This window comes from Lygodium microphyllum, chromosome 2 (assembly GCF_053477565.2).
Source record: "Lygodium microphyllum isolate KBCC chromosome 2, Lygodium_microphyllum_v1.1.10, whole genome shotgun sequence".
NCBI classification, from domain to species: domain Eukaryota; kingdom Viridiplantae; phylum Streptophyta; class Polypodiopsida; order Schizaeales; family Lygodiaceae; genus Lygodium; species Lygodium microphyllum.
The window spans coordinates 16,937,333-16,952,211 of NC_141136.1; the positions used below are offsets into that span (position 1 = coordinate 16,937,333).

The 14,879-nt window shown below is 42.0% G+C and overlaps 1 protein-coding gene across 1 annotated transcript in view; it reads right to left on the reverse strand.

Moving 5' to 3' along the window:
* Positions 1-14,879, reverse strand: part of LOC148039516 (synaptotagmin-2-like) — a 57,871-nt gene that overhangs the window by 22,016 nt on the left and 20,976 nt on the right. The window contains exons 2-4 of the mRNA XM_087691486.1: positions 10,323-10,421; positions 10,184-10,234; positions 9,906-10,029 (exon numbers count right to left, since the gene is read on the reverse strand). Of these exons, the coding sequence (XP_087547612.1) occupies positions 9,906-10,029; positions 10,184-10,234; positions 10,323-10,421 (274 nt within the window). The remainder of the gene's footprint in view (positions 1-9,905; positions 10,030-10,183; positions 10,235-10,322; positions 10,422-14,879) is intronic.

Consider the following 14,879-nt stretch of genomic DNA (forward strand, 5'->3'; position numbering starts at 1 on the left):
ATGCTTCAGCTGTTGGCAGTTTGATGTATGCTATGGTTGCTACAGGTCCTGACATTGCCTTTGCAGTGGAAGTGGTTAGCAGATACATCGCAACCCTTGGCAAAAAGCATTGGAATGCAGTGAAAGATATTATGAGATACCTCAAAGGCACAAAGGAGTTGTGCATCTGCTTTGGAAAGCAGAAGGCATATGTTGTTTGCTTTACGGAAGCAAACTATGCTGGTCATGAGGACTGCAGAAAGTCCACTTTTGGATATGTGTTTACTTTCACAAGAGGAGCAGTCTCTTGGATCTCCAAGCTACAAAAGTGTGTTGCATTGTCTACTATACAGAGGCAGAGTATGTGGTTGTCATTGAGGCATGCAAGGAGACTTTATGGCTTTCATGTCTGGTGGGAGAGCTTGGCATCATAGAGTTACTTGTTCTCCATTGTGATAGTCAAAGTGCTATCATGCTAGCATGGAATCCTGTCTTTCATACAAAAACAAAGCACATACAGGTAAAATACCACTTCATTAAAGATGTACTTGATAGCAAGAGCATTGAGCTTGTCAAAGTGTATACAGATGATAATCCTACAAACCTTCTCACAAAGGGTCTTCCAGAGAGCGGTTTGCTCATTGCCGACAAATGATGGGAGTTTCATAGATATAAGTATTTCAGCTTTGTACATACCTAGACTTAGTTGATTCTTTTCTCCTCTTAAGGCACATTGCCTTTAGATGGAAGCTTGTTGGGAATAAAGGCCTCATGCCTTTAAGTCATTGTACCTAAAAATGTGCTCACTCTCTGCTATTGCACTCTCACCCACTTTCTATGTCTCTCTCTGCGCGCAACAAACACATGATGTCTCAATCTTCATGCCTAACCCGTCACTACATCCATAAGGTGCAGGTGTAGATGGAGGCACTGGGACACGAAAGCCCTGTCCAAAGTGAGGCTAGGGCACAGCAATATGACCAGGAGGTTCACTAGGTAAACCCATGGAGGCAAACTGTGGAGTCAACTGATCCACACTCGGGAGAGACTGGGGGGAATACCAAGGCTGCAATGATCCCAAAAATATGTGTGAAGTAGGAGGAACACCACCCGGCTAAGGGAAAGATGAGGTCCTAAAGGATATGCCTATGTTTCCATAACCCCCTGGTGTGATGTGCGGTGTAACATGAGGTGTCTAAAATGGAAATGTAAATGGTATGAATGAAAGTGAAGAAGTACCGGAAGAATGTGGAGAGATGGGTGGGTTTAGAAAATGTGGTGTGTGAGATATAGATGCATTTTGTTCATTTTTATCATTTAATGATTGGAAATACAAATGTGAAGATGATGATGCAGCATGCAATGAGGAAAAAGAAACACCAAATTCATTCTGAATTTGTGAAGTAGACTAAAAAGAAGGAAGGTTAGAAGAAGAGGTATCTGGCTTTTTCTTATAATCCCCACAACGTGTGTTAACATACAAGAATTGGTCCTCAAGAGGACCTTTCCGTAGTCAACAGACCAGACTCTTTCTTCCACATGATCTCTACCGAAATATTACAAAGTAGAAGAGATAAAAGAAGAAAAAACAAAAGACGAATCTAAAGTACCTTGCACCGGAGTGGATGGAAGAGGATAAAAGAAGGAACATACTCCGGATCTTGTTGTCCAAGAGGGGGGCCCATCCCTGATAGAGGTCTCGACGGCCCTGCAGCATCATCAAATTTACACGCAACATCTGAAGAGAGCAATTCATGCATACCTTCATTTAAAAGCTTTTCTTGAAGGGCAATCCTTCGATCGAGCTCCTCAATCTTCTTTCATCCATAAGCTATGATCAGTTTGTACTATTCAAAGGTCAACTTGCCAAGAGGGGGGCCCATCCCTGATGGAGGTCTGGACAGCCCTGCAATATCATTAGATTTACGCGCAACATCTCAAGAGAGAAATTCATGCATACCTTCGTTTAGAAGCTTTTCTTGAAGGGTAATCCTTCGATCGAGCTCCTCAATCTTCTTTCATCTATAAGCTATGATCAGTTTGTATTCTTCAAAGATCAGCTTGTCTAGCTTTTCTTCCATGCAATCAGAAGTGTCTTCCACCATGTCGAAACTTTCTGGAGCAAGCTGATCAGCCCACTCTTACTCGGTTCTCGGCATAGTTGGTTTTGAAGACTGAATCGGTATTGTTATGTTCGAAGTCATTTGAACCTACTGTTGTTCTTGCTTCTTGTGTAGAGCTTTCAAATCAAAGGCCTAGATTTCTCAGAGAGTATCAGGCTCTGATACCATGTAAAGAATACCCTAACACAGAAACATAAACAGAAACTGTACGACAAAGCACAGATTGATAAAAGAATATAGTTAGGGTTAGGGTAACTCAGAGACAATGAACACAGTGAATGAATGAAGTGATATAACTACTGAATATACGATACTCATGCAACATATACACTATGTAGTGAATGAATATTGAACCTCGAACTCCTGTATCTCAAGGATCAAGGCAAGGGTAATGGGCTGGAGAGTATGTTATGCTCTGAACAGATCCCAAATCGCAGCAAGATAGCCTCCATATGTCCACACCAGCAAACACAGCAGCGAGAAGCTGAATCTCAAGCAGACAGCAATGAGGAGAGAGAAAGACTAAAAACGCAAGCAACAGGTGAGAGAAAGACTAAAAACGTAGGTAGGACAGCCTACAGGAGAGAGACTGAAAACGCAGACAGCAAAAACGCAAGCAGGACAACCTGCAAGAGAGAGAAAGACTAAAAACGCAGACTGCAGGACTATGATGACGTGGCAGGCTGTACGCTAGCAAGTCTACACAGAAACAACAATCGCTTGGCTGGAATCAGCTCCAAACTGTGTGAAGAGGGCTGAAATTAGGCACCAACTGATGGAGACAACAATGGACAACTTCGGCTGAGATGTCCTCCACGAACGGGGTGTGGGCAACAAGCTGAAACACCTGAAATATGCAAAAATAAGATTCAGGGCTGAATGGAGGGCAGCATACGTATTTATAGAAAGTTTGGGCCCTCCCAAGTGGGTTTGTGCTTATGGGACACAAAAACTCTCTAGGATCGCGTTTCTTTTAAATAAACAAGGTTTCTTCATTAATTAATTATGTTTTGGAGCTTTTTAAGTAAAGCTAATGCATTTTTAGCTCAACACGTGCCGCCATCATCATCTCAACATGATCTAGTGCCCTCACTAACACTTAGGGCTATGTGCAAGGACTGATCAATCCTCATCATTGTATTCAATATTCTTCTTCAGTCAGTGCAGTCTTTCTTCCTTCCTCTTCTGCTTTGTGTGTGTGTGTGTGTATGTGTGTGTGTGTGTGTGTGTGTGTTTCTTCTTCCGTTGTACACTCTCACATGATATCATCACCTACGTGAGAGCACAGTGTTGAGATCTATCGCAGAGGAGCTTCCCAATTAACCAAAACACAAGCTGTCTACATGGTGTTTGCTGAAAATGCAGCCATATCTGGAGGATTTCAGCAGAGGCGACCCTTGATAGTGACTAGTAGTCAACTTTCTTGAACAAGAGGCAGCTTTTCTTCATCAGGCGACAGCATTTATTGCTTCCTTATCAACTTATGCAGCCAATCGCCATCTTCTGGAGGCGACAGCATCTTCTGTGGCAATTTTTTGGGTGATTGCAAGTTTGGAAAATGTCTTACCAGAACCAGTTTCAAGACTTTGATGACCTAGACGACGACACACTTCTATCTAGCCACTCTTCTAACAAAGACATGATTATCAGAAGTTTCGTGACTAGGAGTCTCCTCGAACCTGCCCCTTCTTCTGCTCATCTATCACAAAGTGCCCCATCCGAAGTAAAGGGTCTATCTAAAGTGAAGATGCCTTTCTTGATACCATCTATTCAAGTGCATGTTCTACCTTCCTTGGCCAAAGAAGACAAACTAGATAGTTCCAACTACTCATTGTGATTGTGTAAGGTGGAGTGTATACTTGACACCTTTGATCTTTGGGAGCTAGTTTCTACCTTCCTTGGCCAATGAAGACAAACTGGATAGTTCCAACTATTCATTGTGGTCGTGTAAGGTGGAGTGTATACTTGACAGCTTCAATCTTTGGGAGCTAGTTTCTGCCTCTACTCCCTATCCCAAGGAGAATCTAGAAGATGGGCCTTCCATGGACCGTGGAGCCTTATGGTATCGGCTCAACTCTTGTGCTAAATCCTTTCTCTTTATGAGTTTGCAAGATTCTGTCCTTGTGCATGTTAGCATGTTGAGGATTGTGGTGGAAGTGTGGAGTAAGCTTGCGTCTTTGTATCAACACAAGACATTTGCCCACAAGATCTCCCTTGAGAAGAAGTTGCAAATGCCGAGTCTTGATGGCTCTCCTTCATAAAGAAGCACGTCACAAAGATGGAGGATATAAGGGGTGAGCTTGCCTCCCTTGGATGGAAGATCTCTTATGAGGACATGGCTATGATCCTTTTGACTCGACCATCTCTCCAATTCAATATCTTCTACACCAACCCTATCACCTCAAGAGCCACGAGAAACTCTTATGGGAGGAGCTTTCACCACTTGTCTTGGAGCATAACGAGCGACTCAGAGAGGTGGGGGCTACTGGATCTAGCTCCACCAAGCCATTTCCTACAGGTACAAGTGGACGGAACAAAAAGAAGAAGGAGAAACCCAAGGAAAAGAAGAAAGAGGACAAGAAGGATTCGAAGGAGAAGAGGCCCAAGTGGCCGACTATGGGAAGGGCACTCACCTAGAGGAGAAATGTTGGCAAAAGTACCCCCATTTAAAACCAAAGGAGAAGCATTCGAAGGATTCAAAGGCGACCCTAGCTACGACAGTCTGCCTTAGTGCATGTATTTGTCGAGGAGGATACAGCTCTTGCTTCTTCCGCACAAGAGAAGCCTTGGCTTCTGGATAGCGGGGGTTCTTCTCACATGACCTACAGACAGGATTGGCTTCAAGACACGAGTTCCCGAGGGGGCATCGTGACCATTGGTGACAACTCTACCATTCCCGTTAGAGAAGTGGGAACTATTCCTTTAATGCCAAACAGCAATCTTCTTCAACCAGGGTTTTTTATATACCAAATTTGGGTTTTAACCTATTCTCTATTCATGGTCTTACACAATTAGGTGCCCGAGTAATCTTTACACAGGATGAAGTTAATGTGGAGAATGCCTCTGCAAGTGCAGTTCTTTGGACAAGTGCACACAAGGGTGGGCTTCATACGCTCACAACCTTAGCCACCAAGTCTTCCCATAAGCATGGGCTGCTTTGGTATGCTCGCTATGGTCATCTAACATTGATGCAATACAACGGGCTTCTCAAAAGAAAATGATGGAGGAACTTCCTAATTTCCTTTCTATTTACACTTTGTGCCCTAGCTGCTTGAGGGCCAAGCAGCATAGGCAACCACACCCACACGTTGCCACTAGAAGAGTTTCTACACTGCTAGAGTTAGTGCACACTGACCTTTGTGGACCTATGGGCATGGCCTCCCTTGGAAAGGTCAAATATCTTATGCTAATTGTAGACAACTTTAGTTGTTATCTATGACTTTATTTTCTAGAGTACAAGAGCGAGGCGTACTCCCAATTCTATGAGTGAAAGGTGTTTACAAAGACATAGACTACTTCCAAAGTATCATGGTGGCAAGTTTACTTCTTACCTCTTTTCCCACTTTTGCAAGGATCATGGCATTCAGGTGGAGTATTCTCATCCGAATACACCATCGGAGAATGGTATGGTGGAGCATGCGAATTGGACCATGATGGAGATGGCTCAATCAATGTTGGAGCAAAGGGGTCTTTCTCATTCCCTTTTGGAGTGAGGCGATGGCTACTGCGGTTCACATCCACAACAGAACTCCAACTTCTGCCTTACAGAACATGACTCCATATCATACTTTCTTTGGGAAGAAGCCTACCGTGACTCATTTTCGCATTCTTGGATGTTATATATTTGTCCATGTGGACAAGAACAAGAGGAAGATGAAGCTTCACTCAAAGTCAAGGAAGCTCATCTTCATGGGATATAGCACTACCACAAAGGGATATCGGCTCTATAACCCAAAGACACGAAAGATTGAGGTCAGCACAGATGTGATCTTTGATGAGACTACAACCTCCAAGGATCCTACTAATGGTTCTATTGCACGTGATTCTTCGTCATCGACTAACCCTCCCCACCTTCAGTTCATCTCCTTCCTTCCAAGTTGCCTCTTAGCACCCCTCTGTCTTTGGTTCCTCCCCCTTCTCCTCCCTCTCCACCCTCTACACCGGCTTCCCTTCCACCTTTGACGGACGCAACTACTTTGCTAAGTACTACCACCTCTTCAACCTCAACCGTCAAAGGGGGAGCACCCCTCCATCTTCGACTCCTTCCCCTCCTCCTCCCTCTTCGCCCTCTACACCGGCTTCCCTTCCACCTTTGACGAATGCAACTACTTCTTCACCGAGTACTTCCACCCCTTCAACCTCCCTTCAAGAGCCTTCTAGGGCCACTCAATCATCAAAGGGGGGGCCTTCTTCAGATAGGGAGGGACTATCTTCACTTAGTGAGGGGGAGTCCCTTATACAAACAAGTGTCTTTCAGATTCCAAAGGCTGCTCAGTCTCCCTCATAACAAGAGTCGTCTATTCAGATTCCTCATTGGTACATATAGCTCATGCAAAATTCAAAGGTTTACTCACTTTCCTTCTACTCCAGGTTCACGCAGATCAGCTCGATTACAAGCCAAGCGAGATAGTTCACTTTGTGTAAACTATGTTTTTATGTCACAAATTCTCCAAGCTTCAAAGCCTACTACAGGTGATAACGCTCTTGCACACAATGTTTAGTAGCAAGCTATACATGACGAGCTCCACTTTATCACGCAAAATCAGACTTGTGAGTTGGTTCCACATCCACAAAAACGGAAGGTGATAGGTGTGAAGTAGGTCTATAAAACCAAGTACCTTGCAAATGGTTCCTTGGACAAGCACAAAGCTGGGCTTGTTGCCAAGAGTTTTGCACAAAGGGCAGGTTTGGACTATTTTGAGACTTTTGCACCAACGGCTTAGATGCATACTATCCATGCTATCTTGGCTCTTGTAGCCCACTACCGCTGGCCTATTTATCAGAAGGACGTCAAGTCTGTCTTCTTGAATGGTGTCCTTGAGAAGGAGATCAATGTCACACATCCCCCAAGTTTTCTCGTACAAGGAAAGGAGGACCATATCTACAAATTGCGGAAGACCCTTTATGACCTGAAGCAGGCTCCTAGATCTTGGTACCAAAGGACTAAGGATTGATCAATTCTTTCTTCAAAGTGGCTTCCATTGATCAAATCATCACCCCAACCTATACTACAAGGTTGAGGGTGGTAGATACCTTTTTATCATTTTGTATATGAATGATCTCATCATCACAGGGAGCGATACTCAAGAGATTGATCATACTCATGACAATTTGCGACAAGAGTTTGACATGACGGATCTTGGGATTCTATACTTCTTTCTTTGTTTGGAGATTTATCAAATGGCACATGGCATTTTTATTTCCCAACACAACTACATCTCCGAGTTACTTTCGAAGTTTGGTATGGCTAAGCCTCAGCCTATTTCTTACCTCATGAACCCTGAGTGCATTGGCATTATCAAGTTGTGCACATGTGAGGCACACATGTGAAGTGCAAGTCAATTAAGTCACAGTGACAACCGAAGTATCCTAAGTGTGCAATGCATGACAATGGCAAAATTTGTGTTAAGTTATATTGGATGGATACTTGTGGATGCCTAGTATCGGTTTGGGCCTAGGGCATTAAATCGGCCTTCAAAATCTCCTATGGTGACATTAGGACTAGGTATTATCAATTAAAAAATTAATGCTAGTCTAAGGCCAACTAATGTTGGAAACAACTTAAAACTGCGAAGGGATCAACACATCAATTAATGGAAAGGGTCAAATGGATAATTAGTTGATTCTCAAAATTTTATTTCTGAAAATTAATTAATTAATGCTGAAAATTGCTTTTGAAGGCCGGCACTTAGCAAACTTGCCCATGCAAGCTGAGAGAACGCTGTTTGGGGCTAGTTGAAGGTGGTGGCAGCCATTCAGGAAGTGGAGGCAGCAATACGAAATAGATATATATTGCAAGGGACACCAATTGTTGGGGCCAATCCAATGTCAGTTGTCCAAGATTGATTGGTAAAGGTCAAATGTCAATTTTGTGTATTTATTAGCTTGTTGTAATCACTGCTTAATCAGGTTATTTACCACCCTTTCAGAGAAGCAAGGCTGGTTTGAGGAATTGTATTCTCTCTCTCTTCTATTTACCACCCTTTCAGAGAAGGAAGGCTGGTTTGAGGAATTTTATTATATCTCTCTTCTAATCCATTGTGTGGGTCCACCATAACTTGTGAGGACAACTCATTAGTGGCGAAATATTTTGCACTTTTATATATATCTAGTAGTTACAAAGGAAATAAATACAACAAATTATGAAACATACAAATTAATAGAAGGATAAAAATTCTTTTTCTATCATGTTATAACAAAATCTCTCAATTTCCCGCTTCACACTATTGTTTGTCAAGACAAAGGATACTCCTCCCTCCCCTTTTGTGGCTTTGTAGGGATGCTTTGGTAAGGAGCCAAAATCCCTTGTATGTTAAGGGGTGTTCTCAAGCAATGACTCTACAAGTGATCTCCATACTTTGCGAGAACCCTCACATTTGATGCATCACAAGGGTATAGTTAGGAGACGTGTCTATGTTGATCTTTCTTTGAATAATACAAGACTCCTTATTGACCACATTTTGTGACCCTTTCTATTGTGCATATGCTGAGCCATTTTACAAGTTTTGACTTGAAGCCTCATAAAGGTCTGTAACTCTTCAACCTTGAGCTTGTCTCCTTGTCTTTTATGTGCCTATAGATGTAAACTGTATGTAAATATTGTTAAGCATACTATTTTGTACGAGACTCTTTCATATCCAAGAAGGTTCAACAGCAATGGGAAAAGCATGAAATTCACAGTTTAGACAATGTGCTCGTGGAGAGACTGGAGTCCAGTTCAAGGGGTTCTAGACATTGTAAGTGTTGGCATGCCATAAAGACAAGATTGTTTCATTAAGAAGGAACCACGATTGGGAGTTGGTTTTGCACACCTCTTGAGGAGACCTTTAATGCCTACCGGTCCAATTCTCACTTCATCAATAGCCCATCAATCCGTATTCTTAAGTGGAATTCTTCACATGTGCGTAAGAATCATCAAGTCTCTAGAAATCCTGATAGCTATGACTGGACATAACCACTTGCTAACGTTGAAGTAGCACCCTTGTGAGAATCATCTCTCCATCCCAAGCCAAGAAAGTATCCTGAGGTCTCTCTGACACTGTCCAAATTGTGCAGAGTAATTCAAGAAGGAAAGTGCCATTGTTTTAATACAGTTTCTAAAAGAAGTTTTGACTGGATTAATGAATTTATTCTAGCTATCAATGGCCTTGCGCAGAATGCTTCGACTTCAAACAACCTAATAACCCTTGTTATTGTGAATAGAAAAAAGACTGCATGGCATTAAGCATTTGTTTCCGGTCTGCACATTATCTTTTATACGGCTACTGAGGAAGATCGTCTAGCTTTAAGTGTCTGAGGAAGATCATCTAGCTTTAAGTGCGTGGGTTGAAAGCAACAAAGAGACAATTAAATACTGACACAGACAAAAATCAGACACCTGATTGTCTAGCTTTAACTGTCTTACTTGGAGCAACAAAGAGAGATTAAACCATTGTTACATGCAAAAACCAGAAAAGTAAGGTACTATCTTTTTGGCAGTATTTTGTTACTAATATCCCTAGGACATAGTCTAACAAGCGTCTTGTTAAAAAGCAGCAGATACAAAATTGAAAAAGGTTTTCGTGGAGACTGTAAAGATTTTACCATGAAATGCTGGTGGCAATGAACCTAGAGTTAGACATTCAAAATCCACAGAGTCGATCTTATATTTTGCACTATATTGATCAATCATTGGTTTGGTTGTTTCCTTGATTATCTTACAGATAGCCTGTATCATGAACCATAAATATTGCATGAAATCGTCACTTTGCCCAAGAACTGCACATCGCATGACATAGTATAGCATTGATTTAACATATTCAGATGGGAATCAACTATTGTTTTGAATTTAAAACTGTAACAAGGACTGAACCAGTACTAGCCTTATCAAGATATGGCCATAACTCCCCTATGAAGCTGTTCAACCAATCCACCTACATTCAAAAATAGAAATTATTATTCTCAAAACCTAGCTTTACAAAATCTACAACAGAACCCAGGGAGATATGAACCCATTCATACCCTCTCATAATCTGGATTCTTGACCCATAAAGGTATATCTGAAAGGAGGCTTTGAAGACTTCTGGAATCTAGCTCGCTCAAAGGTCTTATGATAGGATCCTGAAAGATTAGATTTCCATGGTAATGCATCTTAATATAGACAATACAAGGAAACAATGAAATACAAATAAGTTAGAAATTTTAGTAACACTCCTAGTGTCAACTGTCAAGACAAAAGTGCTGTGATAGACCATAACACATGAAGGTAGCTTCAGCATACATAATTTACTCAAATAGGGTTGCCTTTGAAAAAGCAGATCGAGAAAAGATAGCATCAAGGAGAAAGGCCACCAAGGAGCATCGTAATGGTTTTTGATAGTGTGCTTTGATAAGTATCCTGTAAAAATAACCATCCGTTCTTTTGACCTTGCACTGCTTGTTGAAATTGTCCCACATTGTCTTGCATGCAAATCAAGCACAGCTTCATAATTCATTTGTCAAAGCAGCCAACAGCTTGCACACTATGCAGCAAGCATTGCAGGCTAGTTGATAAGCGAATAGCCTAGTAAACGATGTTACCATCCTCAACAAGTGGAAGGATGTCATGCTAATTACATAATGTTGTGTGAGCCATGTTGATGTATTAAAAGGACACGAATTCTATCCATCCAAACATCAGCATGCAAACGTTGCCATCTTCATGTATTAGCAGGATACAAAATGTTGATGTATTAGGAGGATATGAATTCCATCCACCCAAAGATCAGCATGTTTGCTGCCTTGCTCCCTAAAGCAATGTGCATTTGGATCAGAGTGACTTGCCCAATGTCTAGAGGATGGTGATAAGAAGCTTTAACATACAAGGCAAAATTGACCTCAATCAGAAGTCAACTGAGAGGATTTTTCATAATTTTAGTATGAGATAATCAAAGGTGGAAAAGTTGCATGTCAAATTTGACTTTCTGTGTTAAGGAATAAAACCATGTAGGGTGAAACTTTATGGCATGTTCAACCTTATTTTAACAAGCAACGCATAGGAAAGACTAATCATGATTAACTTAAGATCTTTTATATTAACACTGAGTCACAGATTACATGGCTGGTGTGGGGGAAAGGTTGGCAATGGATCCAGCACACAGGACAGGCAGTGATACTTGCATGCTCACTAAGATTACTTGAATGTATACATTGTAGACATTATACTATCAAATAAAATTTCTGACAATGAAGAGTGATAAAGACAAAGGTAACAATTGTGATGATATTGTCTCTGATTGCAATAACATAAAACAAGACCAGGTGAGAAAGCACCTTGTAACTTCACGAGACCAAAATCTAGATTTTTAGACCAGATGATAATTAGTAGATTACAAAGCTAAGTTACATATTTGCACAAGGTCCCACCAGTTTGATGCTCGGCCTAATGGACCAGCTCAGAATTTCTCTTTCAGCATCTTGATTACGCACGTTCAACTTAAATCATATGTTCAAATCCACATTTGAACAGAAATATTGTAGGCCTTTTGGGAATCATGCATATTGCTCTCAGTTTACATCAAACTCACATTGTTTCAATATCCAGCAAGGAAACTTTGGCAATCATGCATTGCCAGAACAAAGAAGGTAAAGTTCCTGGCCCGACTTATTGGTGTCTCATTATTTATGTTTGTAAGTAGCCACCCAAGCTCATTTTGGCCAACCTGATTATTTTATTGGCCTGTTCTTAGGATATAGCCTACTTCCAACCTGATTATTTTATTGGCCTGTTCTTAGGATATAGCCTACTTATAAGCTGGGGCTACCTCCTCAATTGTCTCAATGCATACACCTACAACAGGTCCTATTGGAGAGAGGAAGCCAGTGCCAATGCCAACGCAACCAATGACTCACGTTGTTTTGATACTATAAATGCCTTTATATGGATTCCATTTCCCAAGCATTCTTCTGAGTTCTCTTTACAGTGTTCTTCTTTTCTTTGCAGTCTCTTTCTTCTCTCTTGTGTTGTGCAGTCTATTACAATAGGTTCACACTCTTCCATCACTGTACCCACTTCTACTATGGTATCAAACATCTACCTTTAGCTCCTGAGGTGCTATTTTTTGTTACTTTAAGTCTACCATCGCCTTCTACCACTATTGCTGGTTTTTTTTCCCTTGTCCCTGTTGCTACCTGTTGAGCTAAAAAATGCATCATATATTAATTAGCTCTTTACTACAGCCCCACAACTCAATTATTACCAAACTTTCCTAGAGAGTGTTTGTGTCCCATAAGCCAAACCCTAATATGGGAGGATCCACTTGCTCATTGGTCACATAATAATTTCTCTCTCAATGTTGCTTGGTAAACACTTGTATCATGTAATCTCACAAAACAAAAGTGGAATTATAGATGTTTCAAAGGCATACAAGTTATAAACAAGGATTGGAAGAGACATCCAAGGACAGTAACTCGCCGGAGAGTGTCATGTTATATGGAAGAAAAGTTGAGAGAAATCGAAACGCTAAATGTAAATTTTTTTAAATGTAGTATTGATATTTTGGATGCCACGCCAAGGTATGATAACATCCTTTACTTGATCGAGAAAAGATAAAAGTGGATGAAACGACCCGTCCATAGTTTTGCTGCCCTGTTGCATCTTGGGCTTGCATAGCCGGACGAGTTGTGGGTTGTGGTGGTTCGGGACATTGGGGTCCCCAACCCAATGCTCCCTTATACTCTGCGGAGTGTGGAAAAACTCACCTGCGGATGGGGATCCTATGCTCTTGAGCAAGGTAGGTGTTTTTTGGTTTTTTATCACTCGAGCACCTAAGAGGACAAAGGGCCCAGTGGTAAGTGCTCCTGTTATGTAGGACGGCTCCGGAGGCTCAGGGAAGCCTAAAGGGGCTCTGATCCGGTAAATTCCCCGTTGACCGCCGAAGGAGTGCTTTCACATACACCCCAATCCCGAGGGATTGTAAATCTCCATCTCTTTTCATGGATCGGGAGTTGGCAACCAATAGAGATGCCTACCCTCCAAAGGCAATGGATATGGACCAACACACAGCATTTTTACAAGAAATCACCAATTATAGCAACCAAAGAGAAATTGCTTTTGCCAACGCTCTATGCTAGAAGAGGCTCTCTTTGTTCAAGCCTCTATTTTAGTGGGAATCCTTTGGATATCAAATATCCATAGTTATCTTCGTACGTCGTACAATACTATTCGCACCATACGATTTGTACAATACCATATGATACGTATCCGTACGTTGAAATGGCCCCTTTCTGGCCACCGTATCTACGCGTCCCACGTCCTGCGTCTCGAGTCCTGCGTCCTACGTCCTTTAATCTGACGCGTTCCGCCTACCTATGTGACACTTTTTGGGGGGGTGGAAAGCCTTGGATACCTCATCCCACCCCCTTTTTCAGCTATGTACTCCCCCCCCCCAGCCCTCCTTGGATTCCATCCAACTGGCAACCCTCTTTGACTACTTCAACTTTGACCCTTCTCTCATCTACAAAAGGTGCTCCTCTCCTCCATGCGTCCACACCAATTCAACAAGCATTTACCATTCTCATCTTCCTCTCTTGGATCTTGAATGGACTTGTAATTTGTCATCCTCATCTCCTATCCCCACTTTCCCACACCCTATCAAAGCATTTGTCATTCCCAAATCTCATCTCCCATCCCCTCTCTCTCACTCTTACTCTTTCAACTTTACTACGACCCTTGGGTCTCTCCCTCTCTTTCAACTTTCAAGACTCAAGTTTCAAGAGTCGAGACTCAAGCATCTCCCTCTCCCGGGCCTCTCTATCCATCATTGGCACCATGACTCGTGAGAAGCACGAGCCCTTCAATTTACATGCAATCCATGTGGAGAGAGACACAAAGAAGTCCAACTCCAACCATTGCACATGCAAGAATTGGGGAAGCGCTATACAAGTGGTGGTGCAACTTGTAGTGACGGAAAGTGCAAGAATCGAGACACTTAGTGCTTGCTAGCAGGAGAGATAGAGAGTGAGAGTAGTGAGTGAGAATGATTTGTGAGTACAATGACGAGTGTACCACTTTAGGTTTTTAGATAGATATATATATGAAAGTACGAGTGCTACGGTTGTGTTTACACACGAGCACATTTAAAAGGCACGAGGGCCTTTATTCCCAACAACCTCCAACCTAAAGGCAATGAGCCTTAAGAGGAGAAAAGAATCAGCTAAGTCTAGGTATATACAAAGCTGAAATACATATATCTATCCAACTCCCATCATCTGTCAACGATAAACAAACCGCTCTGCTGAAAGAGCCTTCATGAGAAGGTCTGCAAGATTATCATCTGTATGCACTTTGACAAGCACAATGCTCTTGATGTCAAGTACATCTCTAATAAAGTAGTATTTCACCTGTATGTGCTTCGTCTTCGCATGAGAGACAGGATTCCATGCTAGCATGAGAGCCCTCTGATTGTCACAATGGAAAACAGGTAACTCTGTAATGCCAAGCTCTCCCACCAAACATGAAAGCCATAAAGCCTCCTTGCATGCCTCACTGACAGCCGCATACTCTACCTCTGTAGTAGACAATGCAACACACTTTTGTAG